The 21,291-nt window shown below is 35.8% G+C and overlaps 1 protein-coding gene across 1 annotated transcript; it reads left to right on the top strand.

Moving 5' to 3' along the window:
- Nucleotides 1-11,359: 11,359 nt before the first annotated feature.
- On the top strand, nt 11,360-18,697 carry LOC117242292 (homeobox protein Hox-A3-like). Its single transcript, XM_033508829.1, has 3 exons — nt 11,360-12,696; nt 17,667-18,005; nt 18,096-18,697. Exons 1-3 carry the CDS (start codon nt 11,691-11,693, stop codon nt 18,545-18,547), a joined length of 1,797 nt encoding a protein of 598 aa, XP_033364720.1. The 5' UTR covers nt 11,360-11,690; the 3' UTR covers nt 18,548-18,697.
- Nucleotides 18,698-21,291: the final 2,594 nt, after the last annotated feature.

Below are 21,291 nucleotides of genomic sequence, written 5' to 3'. Positions count from 1 at the left end.
AGATTATTCCAATGCAGTTGGTATAAAGATTTTAGAACATAGAATTGCCTTAGTGAATGTTACTCTGATTCATTTAATTCTGTTTTTTAATTACATTGAGAAGAATTTCTATGCCTACAATGGAATCCATTATGATTTATTTTTCCTTCTAATCTCTGAGGAAGATGCAACACACTAACTTTTTGGACAACCTAATATTGAGATCATCTGTGAAGAAGAAAATAATAAATATGCAATAAGATGATCTACAGAGGGTTAGCAATATTTGTTGCAAAACAAACAGGTAAAAAATTGCTATAGCAAAAATTTCATACAGATTCTCTCTTACATTGTCAACATTATCCCTTTCACAGTGTCTGTCTTTCAGGATGCAGATTTAAAACCATCGACCAAACCATCAAATATGGTGCTATAAGTTCCACATTTTACACGTCACCATACGCAACACGATTATTCATATTATCATTCATGTAATTTGTTATTTGTATTACTTATATAATATCAATTATTATTCATATTTCTATGAAAAGTTTAAAGCATATATTCTTCGCATATGGTTGTCCATAAACTCTCTATAAGCAAATAGAATGAAAAAGAATCATTTCTATTAAACTCTTCATTTTATTGCAGTGTCAAAGAATTAATTTCAAGAATTCGCAACGCGCTATAGATCTACATAAACATGGAGCAGCAAGAGTTCTCGAAGCTTCCTTAAAAGATGTCCTGAAAGTTGGAAAACTTGGGAAAGTCGATCGAAGGATGACAGAACGGTAAGAATCTGGAAAAGGGAGGAAGAACGAGAAGATAGTCGGAGGAAGACGAGAAAGGGGATGGAAGATGGACGGGACGAGGGTGACTATGACGCGAGACGTCAACCGAGCTGACGGGGTAGCTTTTCCCGCGCGATACCAACCGGCGACGACGAGGACGGAGGGAAAGTCAGAATAACTTGGTAAACTTTAACCTCCAGAGTATAAAAGTGGGATGCCTTCTTTTCTATCTGCTCGCGAGGATCTTGGTATCCGGCCTCCACGTTTACGGCTCGCTTCGATCTCCCCATTGCCTCGTCGATAAAAACGCGTCATATCCGTGACCGCTTCTTGCGTTCGACCTCGAGTCCTCGCAAACAATCGGTTCCTCCGCGTCTACCAAAACGTGAAAGCTACTCTTTCCTGCTTCACCTCCATTGATATCGAATCGCTCTTCGTTAAGAGAGATCGCCAGGGAATTGTTGTTCTTGCTTGTTTAAAAAAATCTATCCACCGTTTCAAAATGATTAGCAACATCTTGCTTACGTGTTTTTAATGATTGCAAAACAATATCTATAGATTCCAGCTTAAATATGTTGTCTTCTTTAATCATACAAGGGCACAGTGGGATTATTCTTCTCTTTATACTACAATAGAAATTTGCAAATCAACATTTATATTCTCAGAGCTATCTATAATCACCATAATCATGCTTCCAATGTATCCAAACCATCCATCTATTCTATTGGGTTGACAACTAAGTGATTGCGGATTTTGTCACTAAGAGGTATTGACAATCACTTAGTTGCCAAGTTAATAAATAGAAGAAATCAATAGAAGAGATGGCTTGGTCAGATTTCTTTGCTATTTATTCATCCTCCAACTAGTACTATACTTTGCATATTGTATATATTTTGGCATATATTTTGGTATATATTTTGCATCTTTAAATGTTTCATAAGTGCATCTCTTGCTTATCCTTCATCCTTTTACACTTCTCAAACTTGTTTCACTTGAATGCAACACTTTAATTTCCCCCTAACAAAATATTTTCAAATGGAGTACCAAGAGGTGCAATTACCTTATTCAAATATTTATTAGCTTGGCAACTAAGTGATTGCGGATTTTTCAATACCATCTAATAACAAAATCCGCAATCACTTAGTTGCCAAGACAATAAAACTATCTCGCTATTCGAACCATCCATTCAACCACTCGCCATACTAATCTCCATTTCTATTCTTAGTTCCCCGAATTACAATCTCAATCACGAGCATAATTCCAGTGCACGAAATATCCCGGGCATATTCTAGGGAGCAACGAAGCACCGTGTAACTTGTCCAGGCGATAGAACGAGAGGGTGGAACAGGAAGAGGGGGATGAAGAGTTTGGCGTTAGAATACGACCAGATAGCAGAGAAGGAGCGCGTGCATAGGTATAGAGAAACGGGTGTATAAGGCGACGAAGCCGCGGCACAGCGAAGGAGAACAGGAAGAAGGATGAAGAGGGTGGCGAAGAGAGAAAGAGAGAGACACGAGGGTTGGTCGAGCACTGGCAGGGCTGAGCTTTCCCAACCCTTAGCAACGCTCTCGCGACGCGCTATCCTGCGGATAACATCAGCAGCTTCAGGCCAGGAAATGAAAATCGCGCCGACACTGTTTAATTTAGATAAAAGCATATGTTACACGACGAGCCGCACAGAAAGGGGCTGAGTGGTTGCTCTGACCAGGCGCATCTTTCCACGAGGTGCTTTGTGGCTTACCGTGAACAGAATTCTTTTGCTCTGCTGTTAGGACGATTCCTGGAATTTCTGTGCTGCTGTGTGTTATGAACGTATTGTAAAATACATTATACAAGAATGAATTACTTGTCACGTGTTATCGACTGATTAGTTGTTAAATGGCAAGTAATTGACTAGCATGTAATCAATCGTCGATGTTCAGCAATGAAATTGTATTAAAATATGAAGAGAAAAAGTTTTGGAAGAAATTCTGGTAAAAATTCTTGTAAAGCAAACTTTAAACAATAATATATTGTACATAAACTTTATATTTATATAAAGGTTATTTATATAAATTTATATAAATTATATAAACAATAATATATTGTACATAACCTTTATATAAATATAAAGTTTATGTACAATATATTATTGCACATAACCTTTAGCAATGATAAATCCATTCAATGAATTGAATCCAATGAAGATGATCTGTTAAATTTATTCATTTTTACAGATATTTATAAACGCTCGATTGCAACACATTCATAACGAAACCCAGTCTTACTCCTGTTTATTGTACTATTCACATTACTTCTGTGAAATCCCTGTCTATAATAAATCTCTATAAATCAAATGTTCTTCTTGACATCATACAATAGCCAGTTGGACTGCAACGGTCAAATATTAAGTAAGACTATAGCAGATATAAATTTAGATGAAAAATTCACCATTTAACATAAATGTAATATAACTGTGACGGATGAAAAGAGAGAGAGGGTGCGTTTCGTCCCGGGACTACCGGTGAGTCTCGCTAGGTGCGGTATTTATATCAATCGTTCGTATATTCGACCGCTAGCGAGTTAGACAGACAGACTCGTTGTCGTCGTAGCCCTCTAGTGTTGGCGGTTGGTACCCACGGCTCGACTTGTCGGCGTCCTATTGATACCGATCCGCCACATAACTGTAACAGGTGATACTATTATTAGAATGTCATAGTCCATAGCAATGAAATTAAGCTCTTTTGGATTTGCCTGTTCTTAAAAACCAGAAATCCGAGGAAAGTGGCAGAATTGGACTGAGACAGATGGTAATTCGGTTGTAATTACTTTTCTATACCAGAGATAATCCTTTGATGACCCCTATTTCGCGGCGGCTCATACCACGCGAGCATTCTTCGTATCCCGGTTTCCCCATTTTCGTCGCCCCGACTAGCCCCGGCTGAAAGCAATCCACCGTCAGACCCTGTCAAACTTCTAGATTACATTATACAAAAGCAGAGGCACGACTCGTCGATCTGGAAATCCGACCGCCGGGAATATTCGCCGTCATTTGGGAGCAACCCTCTGGCCGAAATTGCCGCTGATTTAATATTTATCGAGGGACGTATTTACCCGGAATTTTATTGTTTTTCAATTGCCAAATAAGTAACTTTTTACAGCGATAATCGAGAGCAATGGAATTCACCTAATTTTTCAATATTTTTCTTCCTGTAATTTGACATCCGTATTTCCGTATTACGTTGTCCAAACAGAGTTTTTCTTTTACGGGCACGTTTTTTACAACGATGTACCTTTATACAAACATGAAACCCAATCGGTCAAACGTTGTGTTTATTTTGTTAGAACTATTGAGATATTTATAGTCTTATGTGCTAGGCTAGGTTAGCTGCTTAGTAGCGATACTTGTATGTGAATATCAGTGTGTGGAAGTATATATATCCGCGACATCTCGGAGAGACAAAGGAATGTAAACTGTTCAGTTAACGGTCTGGTATGGAAGAAGATATGACGCGTGCCAGTGTATATCGATGAATATCTTTGAAATCGTTTATCAAATAAATGTATAACTATTCTAATATAAATTCTAAGTATAAATATAGTGTTCCTATACCATTATTCCGGCTATTAAGATGCAAAATTCTCAACAAGAACAAAATGGATCATACGTAATTCGATGAAATAATATAAAACGAAAAATATCGTGCGTCCATTATTTCCTTATAAAACGAACGAAACTTTCTGCACGACCTAATATTCGAAGAGTAGTAAGACTAAAAGTATTTTTTTTTTTTTAATGGAAATTATATTACTTAGATTCTAGAAGATTTCGTTATGAATTTTCAAGTCTTTATAAGAATATATATTAAAGTATTTTAAGTACGTTACACCACGTCATTGCGATTGTGTAACAGTAAGTAACATCGTGCTATCGATACAACCAGTGCATTTTTAGTTTTCGTGTGTTTCAAGAAATCCCATCGGGCAATTGAACAAAATGGCGGAGAAGAATCGTTGGAATAATCATCGCTGTTCAAAGTAACGGCATTTCTGATGATGACAATGTGCAAATCCAGGGGTGAGACAGGTAAATACAGGCGTATATTAGCATCGAATTAGTATTTAGTATAGTATTTAGAATAGTTTAAACAGATTAGAGATCCTTTCCATCTTTCGCAAACTTGTTCTTTACAACAAGTCTGTGAAATGTCGCGGTGTTTATCTCAAAAGAACAAAATGGATCGTACGTAGTTGTGATAAAATAATATAAAACAAAAATCCTTGTGCGTCTATTATTTCCTCATAAGACGGAAGAAACTTCTCGAATAACCTAATAATTTGATTCCTAACATTTGCATAAAAGCAATTGGAATAAAGAAAATTATATGAAAAATATATAACGCAAGGAGAAAAGTAAACCTGCGTCACTGTCGTACGAAAAATCTATCAAGTTCCTGTGAATGTATCGTTGAAAATCTGTCTAACAGATATGCAAAATTACACATTATTACTGTTAATGAAATTATATCGCAATTCAGGGGAGAAGTGATACGAGACTGAGAGACTATTCATTCATGATAATAACGTTTTCTGATTGTTCAAAATTATGAAATATTATACACATGCAAGCTTATATGACGTCAGTCGTACGTTCCATGGAAAGAAACGTGTTTCTAGCATCATCAGTGCAGCATCAGTAAAAGGTTATCGAGGTTGTAAAGGTTGTCTGGAATAGTTGGTATCGGTACATCTTCCATGTCATATTTCACGAATACCTGTGCACAATTATCTAATGGAAACCAAGCTTGATAAGCATCAGTCATATAATTATCAACTTTAACGTACTCTTCGTCTTCTCATTAGGCACTAGCAAAATGAAACGTACAAGCGGTGCACTTGATCTTTTGAGCATCCATTGATAGCTTAAGTATCTTGCGATAAGTATTTCGCAAGCATAAACGTAGTATCGACGAAGAAATACCTTGCAGGAATATTTTTCAACATAATATGAAAGTTAACAAAATATATTCGATTTTTATGCACACGCGGTATATGAATACGTCAACAAAACAGGCATAATATTTCCTAAAGTTAGGTTAAATTTCGAAGACATAAACGTAGTATCGGCGAAGAAATACCTTGCAGGAATATTTTTCAACATAATATGAAAGTTAACAAAATATATTCGATTTTTATGCACACGCGGTATATGAATACGTCAGCAAAACAGGCATAATATTTCCTAAAGTTAGGTTAAATTTCGTAAACATAAGCATAGTATCGAAGAAGAAATACCTCGCAGCAATATTTTTCAACATAATATGAAAGTTAACAAAATATATTCGATTTTTATGCACACGCGGTATATGAATACGTCAACAAAACAGGCATAATATTTCCTAAAGTTAGGTTAAATTTCGAAGACATAAACGTAGTATCGAAGAAGAAATACCTCGCAGCAATATTTTTCAACATAATATGAAAGTTAACAAAATATATTCGATTTTTATGCACACCCGGTATATGAATACGTCAGCAAAACAGGTATAATCTTTCCTAAAGTTAGGTTAAATTTCGTAAACATAAGCATAGTTATCGATTTTTATGCACACCCGGTATATGAATACGTCAGCAAAACAGGTATAATCTTTCCTAAAGTTAGGTTAAATTTCGTAAACATAAGCATAGTATCGAAGAAGAAATACCTTGCAGGAATATTTTTCAACATAATATGAAAGTTAACAAAATGTATTCGATTTTTATGCACACGCGGTATATGAATACGTCAACAAAACAGGCATAATATTTCCTAAAGTTAGGTTAAATTTCGTAAACATAAGCATAGTATCGAAGAAGAAATACCTCGCAGCAATATTTTTCAACATAATATGAAAGTTAACAAAATATATTCGATTTTTATGCACACCCGGTATATGAATACGTCAACAAAACAGGCATAACATTTCCTAAAGTTAGGTTAAATTTCGTAAACATAAGCATAGTATCGAAGAAGAAATACCTTGCAGGAATATTTTTCAACATAATATGAAAGTTAACAAAATATATTCGATTTTTATGCACACCCGGTATATGAATACGTCAACAAAACAGGCATAATATTTCCTAAAGTTAGGTTAAATTTCGAAGACATAAACGTAGTATCGAAGAAGAAATACCTTGCAGGAATATTTTTCAACATAATATGAAAGCTGGTATTAAGAAATGAATAATCTCAGATTTGTATCCGGGTCATTCACCTGCTACCGTATTATTTTTCTTCGATGAAAGTGTGCCGACCTTTTTGGGATTATCTACCTGCATGCCAATATGACTTCCAAAAATCCATTGCTTTTAATACCTTAATTCCAATTGTCCAATGTATCACTACTTGCGAAAAACTATTTCAAAATAATATTTTCGCAAGATTTATGGCAATTAAACAGCAGCTACCTTTGTATCTATAAGAAAAATTTGAAAATGCAAAAATCTACGGATCGTAGGAGATATGCAAAAATATATAAAATATATAAAAATATAAATATAAAATATAAAAAAATATAAAAAATATATAAAATATATAAAAATATAAATATAAAATATAGAAAAATATAAAAAATATATAAAATATATAAAAATATAAATATAAAAAAATATAAAAAATATATAAAATATATAAAAATATAAATATAAAATATAAAAAAATATAAAAAATATATAAAATATATAAAAATATAAAATATAAAAAAATATATGAAATATATAGTATCTCGCGAATAAAGCAAATTTCCACGTTGGTGCTAATTTTTGAATTATGTTCAGAAAAGCATAAATTTGCATAGAACTCGGCAATTTACTAATTGCCTAAAATCAACCGACATTTTCGTTTACCTTACAAAGTAAAAAAATATCCAAGTCGAACACTGAGGAATCTTCAGGCGACGATCGATCGATCGATCGATCGATCGATGGATCACAAGCTCGACGCTGGGCTGCGCACGGGACAGAAGTGCGCCAATATTAGCCTACATTTCACCGTAAATCGAGGCTGGCGTAATCGCAGACCGATCGACACGAAGGATTTTCCGTGCTAATCTGCGCCGCGGAGGGGAAGTTAAAACGCCATAAATTACCGGGACGGTCTACGACGACTGCCATGGCAGACAAGTGCGATCCAACGAGGGATTAGAGCGTCGTCTTGATAAGGCGTTTACGTCCTTCGTGACTCTTACGTGGAACGACAACGACGACGAGCCTTTAACGTCCTCAACGAAAAGCCTTTTGACTTTTCCAGTCGCGTTTATTCCATCCTCCGATTCGTCGATGCAACTGAATAGAAAATTCTACTGTTTCACATTAACCAACATTGTGAAAATTCCGATTACGTTCCCTCCGAAGGGCCTAGCTTTCTTTAATGTGAAAATTGGGTGCCCATTGCATTTGGTTTTACGTATTGCGACTTATCTACAAAGATAGAAGGTTTATGAAAGGGATTTGAGGATATCGGATAAAAAATGACGAAAGCATTGTTTTAGCTATACCTGTCTTGTTAATACATTTGTAACTTGAAAATAATTTCAAGGGCATACATTCAGTTTTGCATGTCAATATCTATTCCTTATATTATGTTTTACAATTTAAAATTTGTCCAGTAGGACATTTGGTAAAGTATTATAGCTTAGTGGTATAATAATATAACATGTGTATGGCTACCCCCCATAGGATACCATCTTCGAATTTGATTGATTTATTTCTTTAGTGTGACGAATGTTTGTATGTTAGGCTATGTCCTTTGTGAGATCTGTTGGGTGTTTCCTTCTTAATCTTCTATATTACGTATACGATGTTTTAAACGACACCAAGACGAATTGAATATAACCTTGCAATGACGTAGTATGTAGCGTTAGTAACTTCTCAAAATCTTCAGTAGCAATAGAAATAATTGAACACTTTGAAATCACAGGGCAAAATTATAATAAGTTGATGATGTAAGACAATATTTCTCTTTAATGGACCATTTATCTTATTAATGGTCTCGGGTGACCATCGTGATGCCTTTGTAACAGTTCATAGCGACATATCATAACAAGGCTTCGTTTATTTCAACAAACAATTCGCATTCGCATTCGCAGGTGATGAAACGAATGTTTAGAAACTAATATTACAATGACGTTCTCGACCATATACATTTAACCTTCCGAGAAACTTCAATTGTTTCGAAAACTCTTTATCTTCGAGTTACCGAAATAATTTTCATTTCATCGTCAGAAAAGGACTGGAAATCGGTGGAAAAAGAAGTGCAATTAACTTGTTGGTGGGATGCATCGACAAATCTCGAATTAATCGTAATTAATTGCTCGATCTATAGCGTAATTTTACGAACTGTCAAAATTAGCAAAATAAGTGGTTATTTATGGGACAGTAGGTTTTTATGTTTCTAGGGATTTAACCTATTCCTTTCATTATACCTATCTTACCTATGTTCAACGTTCCGGATCGCTGCACAAGCAACCTAAAAACTAAATAGGAAATGTTCCTTAGTACAATAGATCCTGAGAAAACAAACCTGACGAATCTGATTAGAGAAAATCTAAGGAAAAGGTCTGGAATATTTAGATAGCAGGCGTGAATAGCTTTTTTCACTATTACACCGAGCAATGCTAAAGAAATTACATATTTGTCCAAATATAACTAAAAATAGGTTTTTTTAGAATAATACGAATAATACGAATAAAAAGCGAGAATATAGAATAACAATTTTTTTTTCTTTTCTTTTCATTTTTCCATCGAGGCAACGATCTACAGTGAGATCCGTTCTAACGAGAGGCGATAAAGTGCGGGCGTACCGACCGAAAATTCAAAGTCGATTTTCTCGAAAACGAAGCCTCGAACGAAAAATTTGTATTCTACATTTTCGACTTCTTTTTTCGCCTAGAATCACCCCCTTTCCGCTTGTACCGCCAGTTACCAACCACCCTGTATATTGCATAATATATAACATACTATATACATAATTTATAATACGTTATAATATAAAATATATATTCTTGCATAAATATGTATATGTACGTTTACATATTATGTGCATTCTCTGTAATTTGTCCCAAACCTGAAAGTCCATTCCATGAATGCATAAAAATTTGCAGTGTATTCGTTATAAAAAAAAAAAGAAAAAAAGAAAAATACAGGACTATAGATTTTTCTATAGAAAAAAGTCGGTCTAGACTCTAAGAATGGAATCAATGAAAGAAACAGTGGCAGTTGAGTCCACCCTTCCAACCCCCTATGAACAGAACACGATATTCTTTTTCCTTCAAGCTACGATTTTTGTCCGTAGAACGGTTCAACATGGAGAAAGAGAGCGTACGTCCGTCGGTGAGATGGAAGAATGGGTGGTGGCAGTGGCCAAGGGGGTGGTATAGAAAGAGAGGGTGCGTAGGTTGGAAAACGCCTGACGAAAGCCTGCAGACAGCAGTAGAAGAATGGCCGATACCGTTAGAAGGGAAACCCAGGAAGAAGGAAGAAAATAGAAGAGGGGGGAGGGGGAGGGAGGAGGGGGAAGGGTTAGGGGGGAGGGGGAGGGGAGGGGGGTACAGTTGTAAAGAAACGGGAATGTTGTATGTTAGCGGGCAAGGGGAATGGCCGAGGAATGACGCTGATCATCAATTTCTCTCTTTGGTGTATGGGAAATTGGGCCGTGAAGCAATTCCGCATTGTTTCTGCTACGATTTATTCCCAGTTTTCATGAAATAGAAATAAATCAGAATTCCTAATTGTTTGACGAATGTGACAATCGGTTGAACGCTGGATGTAAATGTATAAAATTTGTTTTTCGACGAGGTGACTTTTAATTGGGAAAATGTAAGATAATAGAGAAATTGGAAAATTGTGATTTCCATAGGAAAATAATAAATGTAGATATTTGAATCGGTAGATTATTATGGATGCAGAAATTACACATTGTATATTCTGTATTGAAAATTTAAACAAAATCATTTTAAATTTTCATAAAGCCGCGCGATATTTAAATTTTATTTAAATGTGGTAACGTGCAATATTCAAGTCATATTATTTGACATTTTTATGAACGTGAATTACAGAATATTTGAACGTAACTATATACAAAAAATCCCTTCATTGAATTGTATTCATGAATCGGTTTTACAGCCTGATCAATGTTTACATACAACACAATACCCGGGGTACAATCTTGTTGAAAATTTCGCATTATTCGGCTCGTGATTTGTCTAATCTTGGAGACTGGATTGAAAAAGTTGGTAGAAAAATCGTTTAAAATTGTTGTGAGATGAGAGAAACATTATTTGAAAAATCACACGAAGTCCTGGAAAATGAAGTAAATACGAAAACAACGTCAAATTTTTCTACAGAATTTATTTATAAAAATAGTTTTCGAAGAACACAATATTTATTGAAAAAAGAAAACAATCGAATCGAATGGACGAGAAATGATACGAGATACAAAAAAGAAATTCAAGATTCAGTGCAAGATGAAAAGTAATTGAAATTGTGCCAAGAGCATGCAAGTTTATGGAACACAAGTTTATCCGAAAACACGCAGTAACAGGAAGATCACTGGAAAGTTTCGTGCAAGCTCTAGTCTGGGAAACCCTAAGCGATGGCCATCTTGCTCCCTCAGGCCCCGATTGCAGTAGATTGAGTCATCGACGACACCCCCACCCCTCCAGAGGGAGAAAAGGATTTTACTGTCTTAGGAAATCGATGTTTCTAATTGGTCGGGCCCAAAAGGATTAGGTTGGGCCGGGGACAGCCATAAAATCTATAAATTGGCAAGGAATGCTACGTCTATACTCAGTAGCCTCTGAAACACGTAACTAGTCGGTGCATAACTAGTCAGGTGAATATTTCAAGTGAACTAAGTGGAAAAATAGTTGTCATTGTGAAGACATCAGCAAAGCTAGGAAGATGAACAATTATACATCTCGGAATAACATGACCGCCAACAACTCACCTCCGTCATCGACGAGCATCGAATCTTCGCCCAATTCGTCCATATCCAACTGCACTAACGATATCAACGCTAGGTATATATACCAGAATGTTTTGACTACAGACTACAACGAGCGAATCTTGCGGATGATGAACCCAGCCCAGATGAGGCCCAGCAATACGACGTGGATGAATCAAGAACAGAGGGAATACTTGCAGCAGACACAGGCAAGAATGCAGCAGATACGGCCAACAATGCAGCAGATATGGCCAACAACGCAGCAGATACACCCAACAAGACAGCAGAGACAAGCAACAATGCAGCAGAGACGAGCAACAATGCAGCAGAGACAAGCAACAATGCAGCAGATGCAGCCAACAAGGCAGCAGATACAAGCAACAATGCAACAGATGCAAGCAACAATGCAGCAGATGCAGCCAACAAGGCAGCAGTTACAAGCAATAATGCATCAGATGCAGCCAACAATGCAGCAGACACAGGCAATGATGTATCAGATGCAGCCAACAACGCAGCAGACACAGGCAACAATACATCAGATGCAGCCAACAAGGCAGCAGATACAGACAGCAATGCATCAGGTGCAGCCAACAACGCAGCAGGCACAGGCAGCAAAGCATCAGGTGCAGCCAACAACGCAGCAGGCACAGGCAGCAATGCATCAGGTGCAGCCAACAACGCAGCAGGAACAGGCAATAATGCATCAGATGCAGCCAACAACGCAGCAGGAACAGGCAATAATGCATCAGATGCAGCCAACAACGCAGCAGGCACAGGCAACAATGTATGAGATGCAGCTAACAACGCAGCAGGCACAGGCAACAATGTATGAGATGCAGCTAACAACGCATCAGGCACAGACAACAATTTATGAGATGCAGCCAACAACGCAGCAGACAGAGGCAACAACGCAACAGGAGCAGATTGCTAATGTAGCAGGAACGTCTTCATCATCGGTACAAGGTATTTATCTTGATGTTTATTTATTTTTATGGAATTTAGTTTCCTTCGAATGGTTGAGTGACGTTTAGTTGATCCTTGAAATTTTTCTGATTTAAAAGAATTATTTTTACTTCGTATTCTTATAAATTCAAATTAATTCTTTACAATTCTTTACGAAACAGAAGAGTGTAGTATAGGTTTTCGTTTAGATCAACGAGTTAAGAAGAGTGAATAATTCTTATACTGAATTGTTAAAAATATTTGGAGAATTTTTATCTGATAGAAAATTTGATTAAACGCTTATCCATCTCGTATATAATATATAATATTTAGATTTTTAGATCTAACGTTTCTTAAAATATTATAATATCCACATATATGAGGTTTATTAAAAATTGTCTACTTTTATTTTAAAAATCTTGTTCTGTTTAAATATTTATATATCTACTACTGCTCATTCAAAGAATCATTTAAAATAGTACACTTTCTTTATTTGTTGATTGAAAGTAGGTAAAATATTACAATATCCACATATATGAGGTTTATAAAAAATTGCCCACTTTTATTTTAAAAATCTTGTCCGCTTTAAATATTTATATATCCACTACTGCTCATTCAAAGAATCATTTAAAATAGTACACTTTCTTTATTTGTTGATTGAAAGTAGATAAAATATTATAATATCCTCATATATCAGGTTTATTAAAAATTGTCCACTTTCATTTTAAAAATCTTGTTCGCTTTAAATATTTATATATCCACTACTGCTCATTCAAAGAATCATTTAAAACAGTACACTTTCTTTATTTGTTGATTGAAAGTAGATAAAATATTATAATATCCTCATATATCAGGTTTATTAAAAATTGTCCACTTTCATTTTAAAAATCTTGTTCGCTTTAAATATTTATATATCCACTACTGCTCATTCAAAGAATCATTTAAAACAGTACACTTTCTTTATTTGTTGATTGAAAGTAGATAAAATATTATAATATCCTCATATATCAGGTTTATTAAAAATTGTCCACTTTCATTTTAAAAATCTTGTTCGCTTTAAATATTTATATATCCACTACTGCTCATTCAAAGAATCATTTAAAACAGTACACTTTCTTTATTTGTTGATTGAAAGTAGATAAAATATTATAATATCCTCATATATCAGGTTTATTAAAAATTGTCCACTTTCATTTTAAAAATCTTGTTCGCTTTAAATATTTATATATCCACTACTGCTCATTCAAAGAATCATTTAAAACAGTACACTTTCTTTATTTGTTGATTGAAAGTAGATAAAATATTATAATATCCTCATATATCAGGTTTATTAAAAATTGTCCACTTTCATTTTAAAAATCTTGTTCGCTTTAAATATTTATATATCCACTACTGCTCATTCAAAGAATCATTTAAAATAGTACACTTTCTTTATTCGTTGATTAAAAGTAGGTAAAATTAGCGCAGGTTTAAAATTAGCCGATTACAAAGGGAAAGAAAACACGCGAACGTTTTTATTTGATAGGTAAAATTACACAGCAACGTTAAACAAGAATGTCCGTCGCCGTCACAGATTCTACAGCAAATAGACGTTCCTGTAGACATTATTGAATCAAGTTTGATTAACGAGCTGCCCATTTAGGAGACTTTAGTCTCGAGGGATTATAAAACGGCGCTCTCGTCCCGCTTGCTCGTCGATGCTCTACATAGGTTTACATAAAACAGAGTCACCAGATGATGGACTGCTATCCTTGGGTCAGTGGTGACACGTTTATTGGTTGCGAAAATACACCTTAATTATCTCGATATCATAGTTTTCTGCTTCATTGGAAATTCTACATTTCGACAAATTTTTATTTCACAAATCTCTTCTCTCCTTAAGAAAATTTGTCCAGTCGTATTTAAATCGGAGGATGACTGTTTCTTCGAATATTTCCTTATTGTTTCCAAGTTTAAAGAATTTTCACGAAATTAGCTTATCAACGAGGTCGATAGACAGATAACGTGCTTATCATTTTCGTCACTAGTTCGATCAGAATGTGAAAATCCGGCGTCCAGTTCCAATGATAACGTTTCCCCGAATGTTACTCGAATGTCTCTTCCCCTAGGGGCAACGATATGCCCAGAAATACCTAAAGAACGCGCAGTTCGCATCGCATGTCGCAATAGGCTGTTGACGTATCGATAGTCGAAGATAAAATATTGAAACGTGCACACGCGTTTGATTCTATACAAATTTCTATCCATCGTTTTCGATCAGTTTAGTGTTACACAGGAAAATGAGAAATTCTATTTCTTTTCTTTCGTTGAAGTCTCCGATAGAGCGTTCGACTCTTCTACAGGCACAGAAAGCGTTACCCGGGTCCACATAATTTTCAAACAAACTTCAATTCAATCGTGAGAAACAACCAAAAATTCGAACAGTAAAAAGAAAAAAAAGAGAAAGAATTTTTTTTTTTTTTAATTATTATTTATTAAAATTACAATCAATTCTCGCGTTGGGAATTTTCATTAATATAGAGAAAGAATGAAAGAGAAAATCATAAGTATACTATATCTATAATAACTATGAATTAAACGGAAGACGATAATTTTTGGAATAATTATTTAATTTAATTATTATTTATTAAAATTACAATCAATTCTCGCGTTGGGAATTTTCAGTAATATAGAGAAAGAATGAAAGAGAAAATCATAAGTATACTATATCTATAATAACTATGAATTAAACGGAAGACGATAATTTTTGGAATAGTTTCAATTTCATGGCGCATTTTTCGTCGATTATTTCTGTTTTTCACGGCTCCCCCGGCAGAGTCAGGTTGCGTCAAACAACGTCGTTTATCAATCATCGATCGACAAATTGTCGCGTGCGAGCCTCGCGACCTCGACGACTAGGCGGTTCTCTTTGTTTCATCTGTGTCATTGACGAATCGTATTTGCTTGTAAATTCACGCCAGGACCATTTAATCCAATAACACGGCTTCAGTGTTGAGCCTTTGAGTCGCACAGCGGGAACATAGCCACCTCGTGAGCTGACGAGTTTCCCACTGAGCGACCCTTGACACCTTCTCCATTCGCATTCTCCAGACGATTCCTGTTTCTATATGGAAATTATATTTCTATCCTGTCGAAATTACACAATTCAAAGAATCTTATGTGAACAATTCGTAAAAACCACAAGTTCTTTGCTAAAAAGATAATTATAAATTATAAAACTTTCACTTAAAAATTATATTTCCACCGTGTTATAATCGAAAATGTATATTGCATGTGTTATGTCCCGAGGCTTACTAACCGGCCGTGTTTCTAACCTTCTCCCTTGGTACTATACTGTTTTAGATCGTCTTACATGCCTGGAGAGATATACACAAAACAGCGATAAACACATAGTTGTCGTCAAGCAGCGAGTTCTAGAAAACATCGATTCGCCTTCGTTCCGTTAGTTTACCTACGCAAAAAAAGTGGCGTACGTGATCATAGGCGCGAACTGTTGCGAGATTCGAGCGTGGTGGGGATCGTCTCCTAGAGAAACAAAACATAAAATCGAAGGGCAGTCAGTATGATTTGAGGATTCAAACCGAGTGCGTCGAAAGTTTCAGGGAAATAAAATCTAGGTTGCTTAGTCAAACGAATACGTCGAGAAATATGATAAAGTCGAGTGGAATTATAAAATAAACTAGTTATATCATGGTTAAATCATTTGCAACGTGATAATTATAATTTTAAAATTATTAAAAGTAGAAGCGTATATTAACCCTATTAATTCAGTGTTACGATCATTTGAACTACCTCTGTTATCCTAATCGAAATGGGGGAACGACTGATTCGCGGCGTCGACTATCAGAATCATAGCCTCTCGTTGACGCGTTTCCTCGCGATTGCGTTTCTCCGCGAACCGTCGTAACACATGTTGAATGTGTAGGTATAATTCTTAAAAAGAATAGTCGATTTGAAAGAAAAATTTCTACTGAAAGAAATAGTAAACTTATTTTTATAAATTCTAAGCTATTTCCAGGCGGAAATTATATTTTTATCATATAGCAATTAGAAATATAAAATCTTCTAAATCTGAACAATTTTACTGTAATATCGCAAAGTAGTTTGAACTAGAGGTCGGTTGAAATTAGAAAAAAACCGTGTACGTCGTCTTTCTGTGGTTCGTTTACATTTAAGAACACCTATGTGACTAAAATCACCTAGTTCTTACAGTGATGTGAGAAAAACAATAGACAACGTTAGAGGTCGGTTTCGTGTTTCAAGGGGGGATGACCGAGAGGTTAGAGTATGCGAGTCGAAAAGTATGTGTGTTGCGCGAGAGTCAGAGTTGATCGAGACATCGAAGAGTTGAGATTTAAAGTTTATTGAGTCCAAGAATACAGTTTTAGGTACATATTCACAATAAACGGTGAATTTTTGTAATGGTATGTTAGGCAAAGGTACCGATACGCGGCGGTACGACGTAGCCATGCTGTATTATGTGTCGGCGCTTTACATTTTTCGTTGTATAATACAATTTTTGGGTTTAAACCGCTGGGGAGTTTTTTTATGTATTTTTTTTTTATATTTTTTTCTGTTCTGAAAACTTGGTCGCAAAACAGGATGCTTCGGAGACATCGAAGAGTAGAGTCGAGAGAATTGATCGAGTTGCTAGAGAGAGAGATATATATATATATATATAGAGAGTGTGTTAGATTCGTTGTGACGAGAGTTGCCAAATAACTGTAAAGTTATTTGAGATAGATACGAGTATCGGATTTAGTTTCAGTTAAACAAACATCGTTTTCTGTCCAATTAACACCTGTATATTCAATTCAATATTAATAAATTGCAAGTAATCGGGAAAAATTGATATCTTTATTTTCCACGATATTACATTACTATGAATTTCTATTCTTATAAATTCCGAAAACTCTAATTTTCCTAACTATAATTTTTAATACATCTTCTCGGACATATTCATTAAATAAAAGATACATTTTTAATTTCAGGAGCGGAAAAAAAATCTAAGCGCACCCGAACAGCATACACCAGTGCGCAATTAGTTGAGCTGGAGAAAGAATTTAACCGTACTCGTTACCTGTGTCGCCCACGACGTATTGAATTGGCTGCAGCACTTTCTTTGACGGAGAGACAAATCAAAATCTGGTTCCAAAATCGGAGGATGAAATATAAGAAGGACCAGATTTTGACCTCCGAAAAAGTCAATACTGCAAATCTGAAAGCATCCACTTCGTATGAAAATACTGACGTCGCATCGAGTGCCAATTGGAATGTCGAAAACATGGCGATGAATAATATGGCGCACACGTACCTGGGTAACGCCGCAATCAGTACACAACCACAACCACAGACACAAACGCAACCACAAACACAAACGCAACCGCAAACACAAACGCAACCGCAAACACAAACGCAACCGCAAACACAAACGCAACCACAAACAGAAACAGGCATGTTCAATTGTCCCCAGTATGGCAACCAACAGATGCACGCTCCTGAGAATGCGGCTTACTACATTGATCCAGGACCGTCAACACAACATCACTTTACGAATCCATATTTACATCCAACATACAATCATACAATGTACAATGCACAACCACAATACGAAAGCCAAATGCCATATCCAGAAGCAGAAAATGCAGATTATACACAACGAAGTTCGCATATAGATTCAGAGGAGAACACGTATGAGAATCATCACAATTTGGATAACAACGTTGAAGAGCAACCGACGGCAACGCAAGACGTGAACGACCATACACACGCTAACGCGTGTGATGTACCAAATTCTGAAGCAGAGAATTCAACATTGCAGGAAGCGATTCGGAGCAGCCTGTTGGATCTTCAAGACTTAATAGATATGTGAATTACGTAAATGTGTATAAAAATTTGTAACTGTCGACTTTCGGTTCTTGTAAATTTAGTAAATTTCTGAATTTAATGTACATAAACATATACATAAATTTACATAAACAGGTAGAAAAATTTGTAAATATGTAATTAATTATAAATTATAATTAAATAAATATGTAAGCATTAATTTCGAAAACAGTTACTATTATATAACCTTTTTAACTTGTCAAAATTCTAATAATATATTAGGTTGACCGACAGGTCAGGTGTTTCTAATTTGCTTACAGAGATCCAGATTGAAAGGATCGAATGTTTCTAGTTTAAATGTAAGATAGTGCATAGAAACTCGCCACAGAATTCGGTCACGACTTTTATTAAATAGGTAGTTGATGATTGAATGCTTGCGATAATTACACGGTACGGTACAATGCACGCTTACGTCATAAATAGGTGAAAATAACGGAGATAGTGATAAATACAGTTTACAGTTAAGCAACTACACGCTTTTGATTTTATCTTAGTAGCCATACCGACTTTTAAGTAAGGGTAGACGTTAATTATTTCATAAGTAAAACTTCCTTTTACCGGGCTGCCTGGCACGGCGGCTCCGGCGACGAGGCGCGGTGTGACAATGGCCACACACCGCTCCATCAAGCGGCGGTATTAGGCGCGGCGGGGGGGGGGGGGGGGGGGTATCGCTCACACTGGTTCCCGGGCCCCTTTCGATCGCAACCGGGGAAAAAAAAATATTTTATGGATTTATATCTTCGATAAGAATTTTATACCTAAGTGGATACAAAAACATTGAAAAATTATATTTTCAGAAAGAATTGTTCCAAGATGTGTGTCCGTAATCTCGAAAAATTTAAATCTTTATAGTTAATCTTCTTCTTTAAGTAAAGTACAATTTCATTTTCCATTTGCTACCCAAAGAATGTTGAAGAATTAAACGTCCTCTAAGAAGTTCTACGTTCTAAAAAAAGTAAAAGCGTTCTGTGGGACACTAGTCAATTTCCTTTGCAATCAACAGCTAGAATTGCAAATTTTAGGTTATAGCGTATGAAATGACCAATTTTTAGAAATTCATACTTCATTGAAGATCAGAAATTAATAGAAAGTGCGTGTATATATATATATAAACACAAATACTAAAAAATTAAAGGTCAACGTAGCATGGAAATTTGAAATTTTGGAAAGGTCATTATACTTCTTGTTTCTAATCTTTCCTTATTTTTAACACTTTGACTGCCACGCTGGTTTCGCTGAGGACGCCACGGGGGAATTTTTATTATTCAAAGCATATAATGGCAGAATAATAATAAATTGATGATGTAAGACAACATTCTCCCACAATGAACCATTTATCTTGTTGGTGGTCACGGGTGACCACCGTGGCGTCTTGGTAACAGTTGATAGCGACACATCATAACAAGGCTTCGTTTCTTTCAACAAACCATTCACATTCGTTGTTTCGTCGCAAGCAAAACGTGCAGAACATATTGTTGAAACGCGTATATGTTAGTAAACAGTATTTGCTCGTCCTGTATATAACAGTAAGGTATGTTCACACTTCTAACCTCAATTATATGATTATAAAGCAACATTCGCAATTATTTTCTAAGGTGTGTTTATAATAATATTCGTAGATTGTTGACAATTGGTAGAGTATTGACAAACACAGTGCACAGTTAGATGCAAGATTTGTTCCCATTTTTTTTTTATTGATGTTCTAATAAAAACATTTAATTGTTCAATGGGGCACTTTTTACTTCTTCTATTTATAGATTATCATCTATTTACAACAAGGCTTAGTTATTTCAACAAACCATTTGCATTCGTTGTTTCGTCGTAAGCAAAACGTGCAGAATATATTGTTGAACATGTAGAGATATTAGTAAACAGTATTTGCTCGTTCTATATATAACAGTAAGGTATGTTCACACTTCTAACCTCAATTATATGATTATAAAGCAGCATTCGCAATTATTTTCTAAGGTGTGTTTATAATAATATTCGTAGATTATCCCTCAAAGATATGGACGCAAACACAGTGCACAGTTAGATGCAAAATTTCCTTCTCCTTTCCTTTTTATTGATGTTCTAATAAAAACGTTTAATTGTTCAATCAGTGGCAGTCAAAGTGTTAGTTAAATATATATATATATATTTGATATTGCAGAACATTGAACGTAGGTCTTACGATACAAAAAATTATGAAGCGAAAGTGAATCGATAAAATAAACTTGCAATCCGAGTGTTGGAACAAACTCGTCTACCGTGAGAATCATTTACATAGCGAATTGATTTTGTGGAAGGCTGCTTTCAACAAATTCCACCTAGGAAGTCGAGAGCTCAGCCAACACGTCAATCGGCGTCGATCGACAAGAGGAGGCCGAGCGTCCGGCAGAAAGAAAAAGCAATTTCTTGGCGCGCTAATGTCGTCGAAAATGAATTTTTCACGCGGATACGGAAGTTGGCCGACGCTCCACGTTCCTCGCGTGTACACTTGCTCCGTAACGTCGCGCGTACATACACGAGGACGCGCGAGCACGTGCACCAACACGACCGTCTGCATAGCCGTGCAAGACTTGCCACGTCACCGGCACTCGGATCCGCGTCTATCTGTCAGTTTCCAGTCTCAAACAAGATGGATGGCTGGCGAATGGAAATCATGGTTGAAACCCAACCCCACACCTTTGCATCCTTCCATCGGGTGGAAAGGGAGACGAAGAAAGAGAGAGAATGCGAGAGGGAGGG

The sequence above is a fragment of the Bombus vosnesenskii genome, unplaced genomic scaffold, assembly GCF_011952255.1.
Source record: "Bombus vosnesenskii isolate JDL3184/JDL3185 unplaced genomic scaffold, Bvos_JDL3184-5_v1.1 scf7180000016273, whole genome shotgun sequence".
Lineage (NCBI taxonomy): Eukaryota > Metazoa > Arthropoda > Insecta > Hymenoptera > Apidae > Bombus > Bombus vosnesenskii.
The sequence above is the reverse complement of the archived record's forward strand: the minus strand, read 5'-3'. Positions and strand labels throughout refer to the sequence as shown.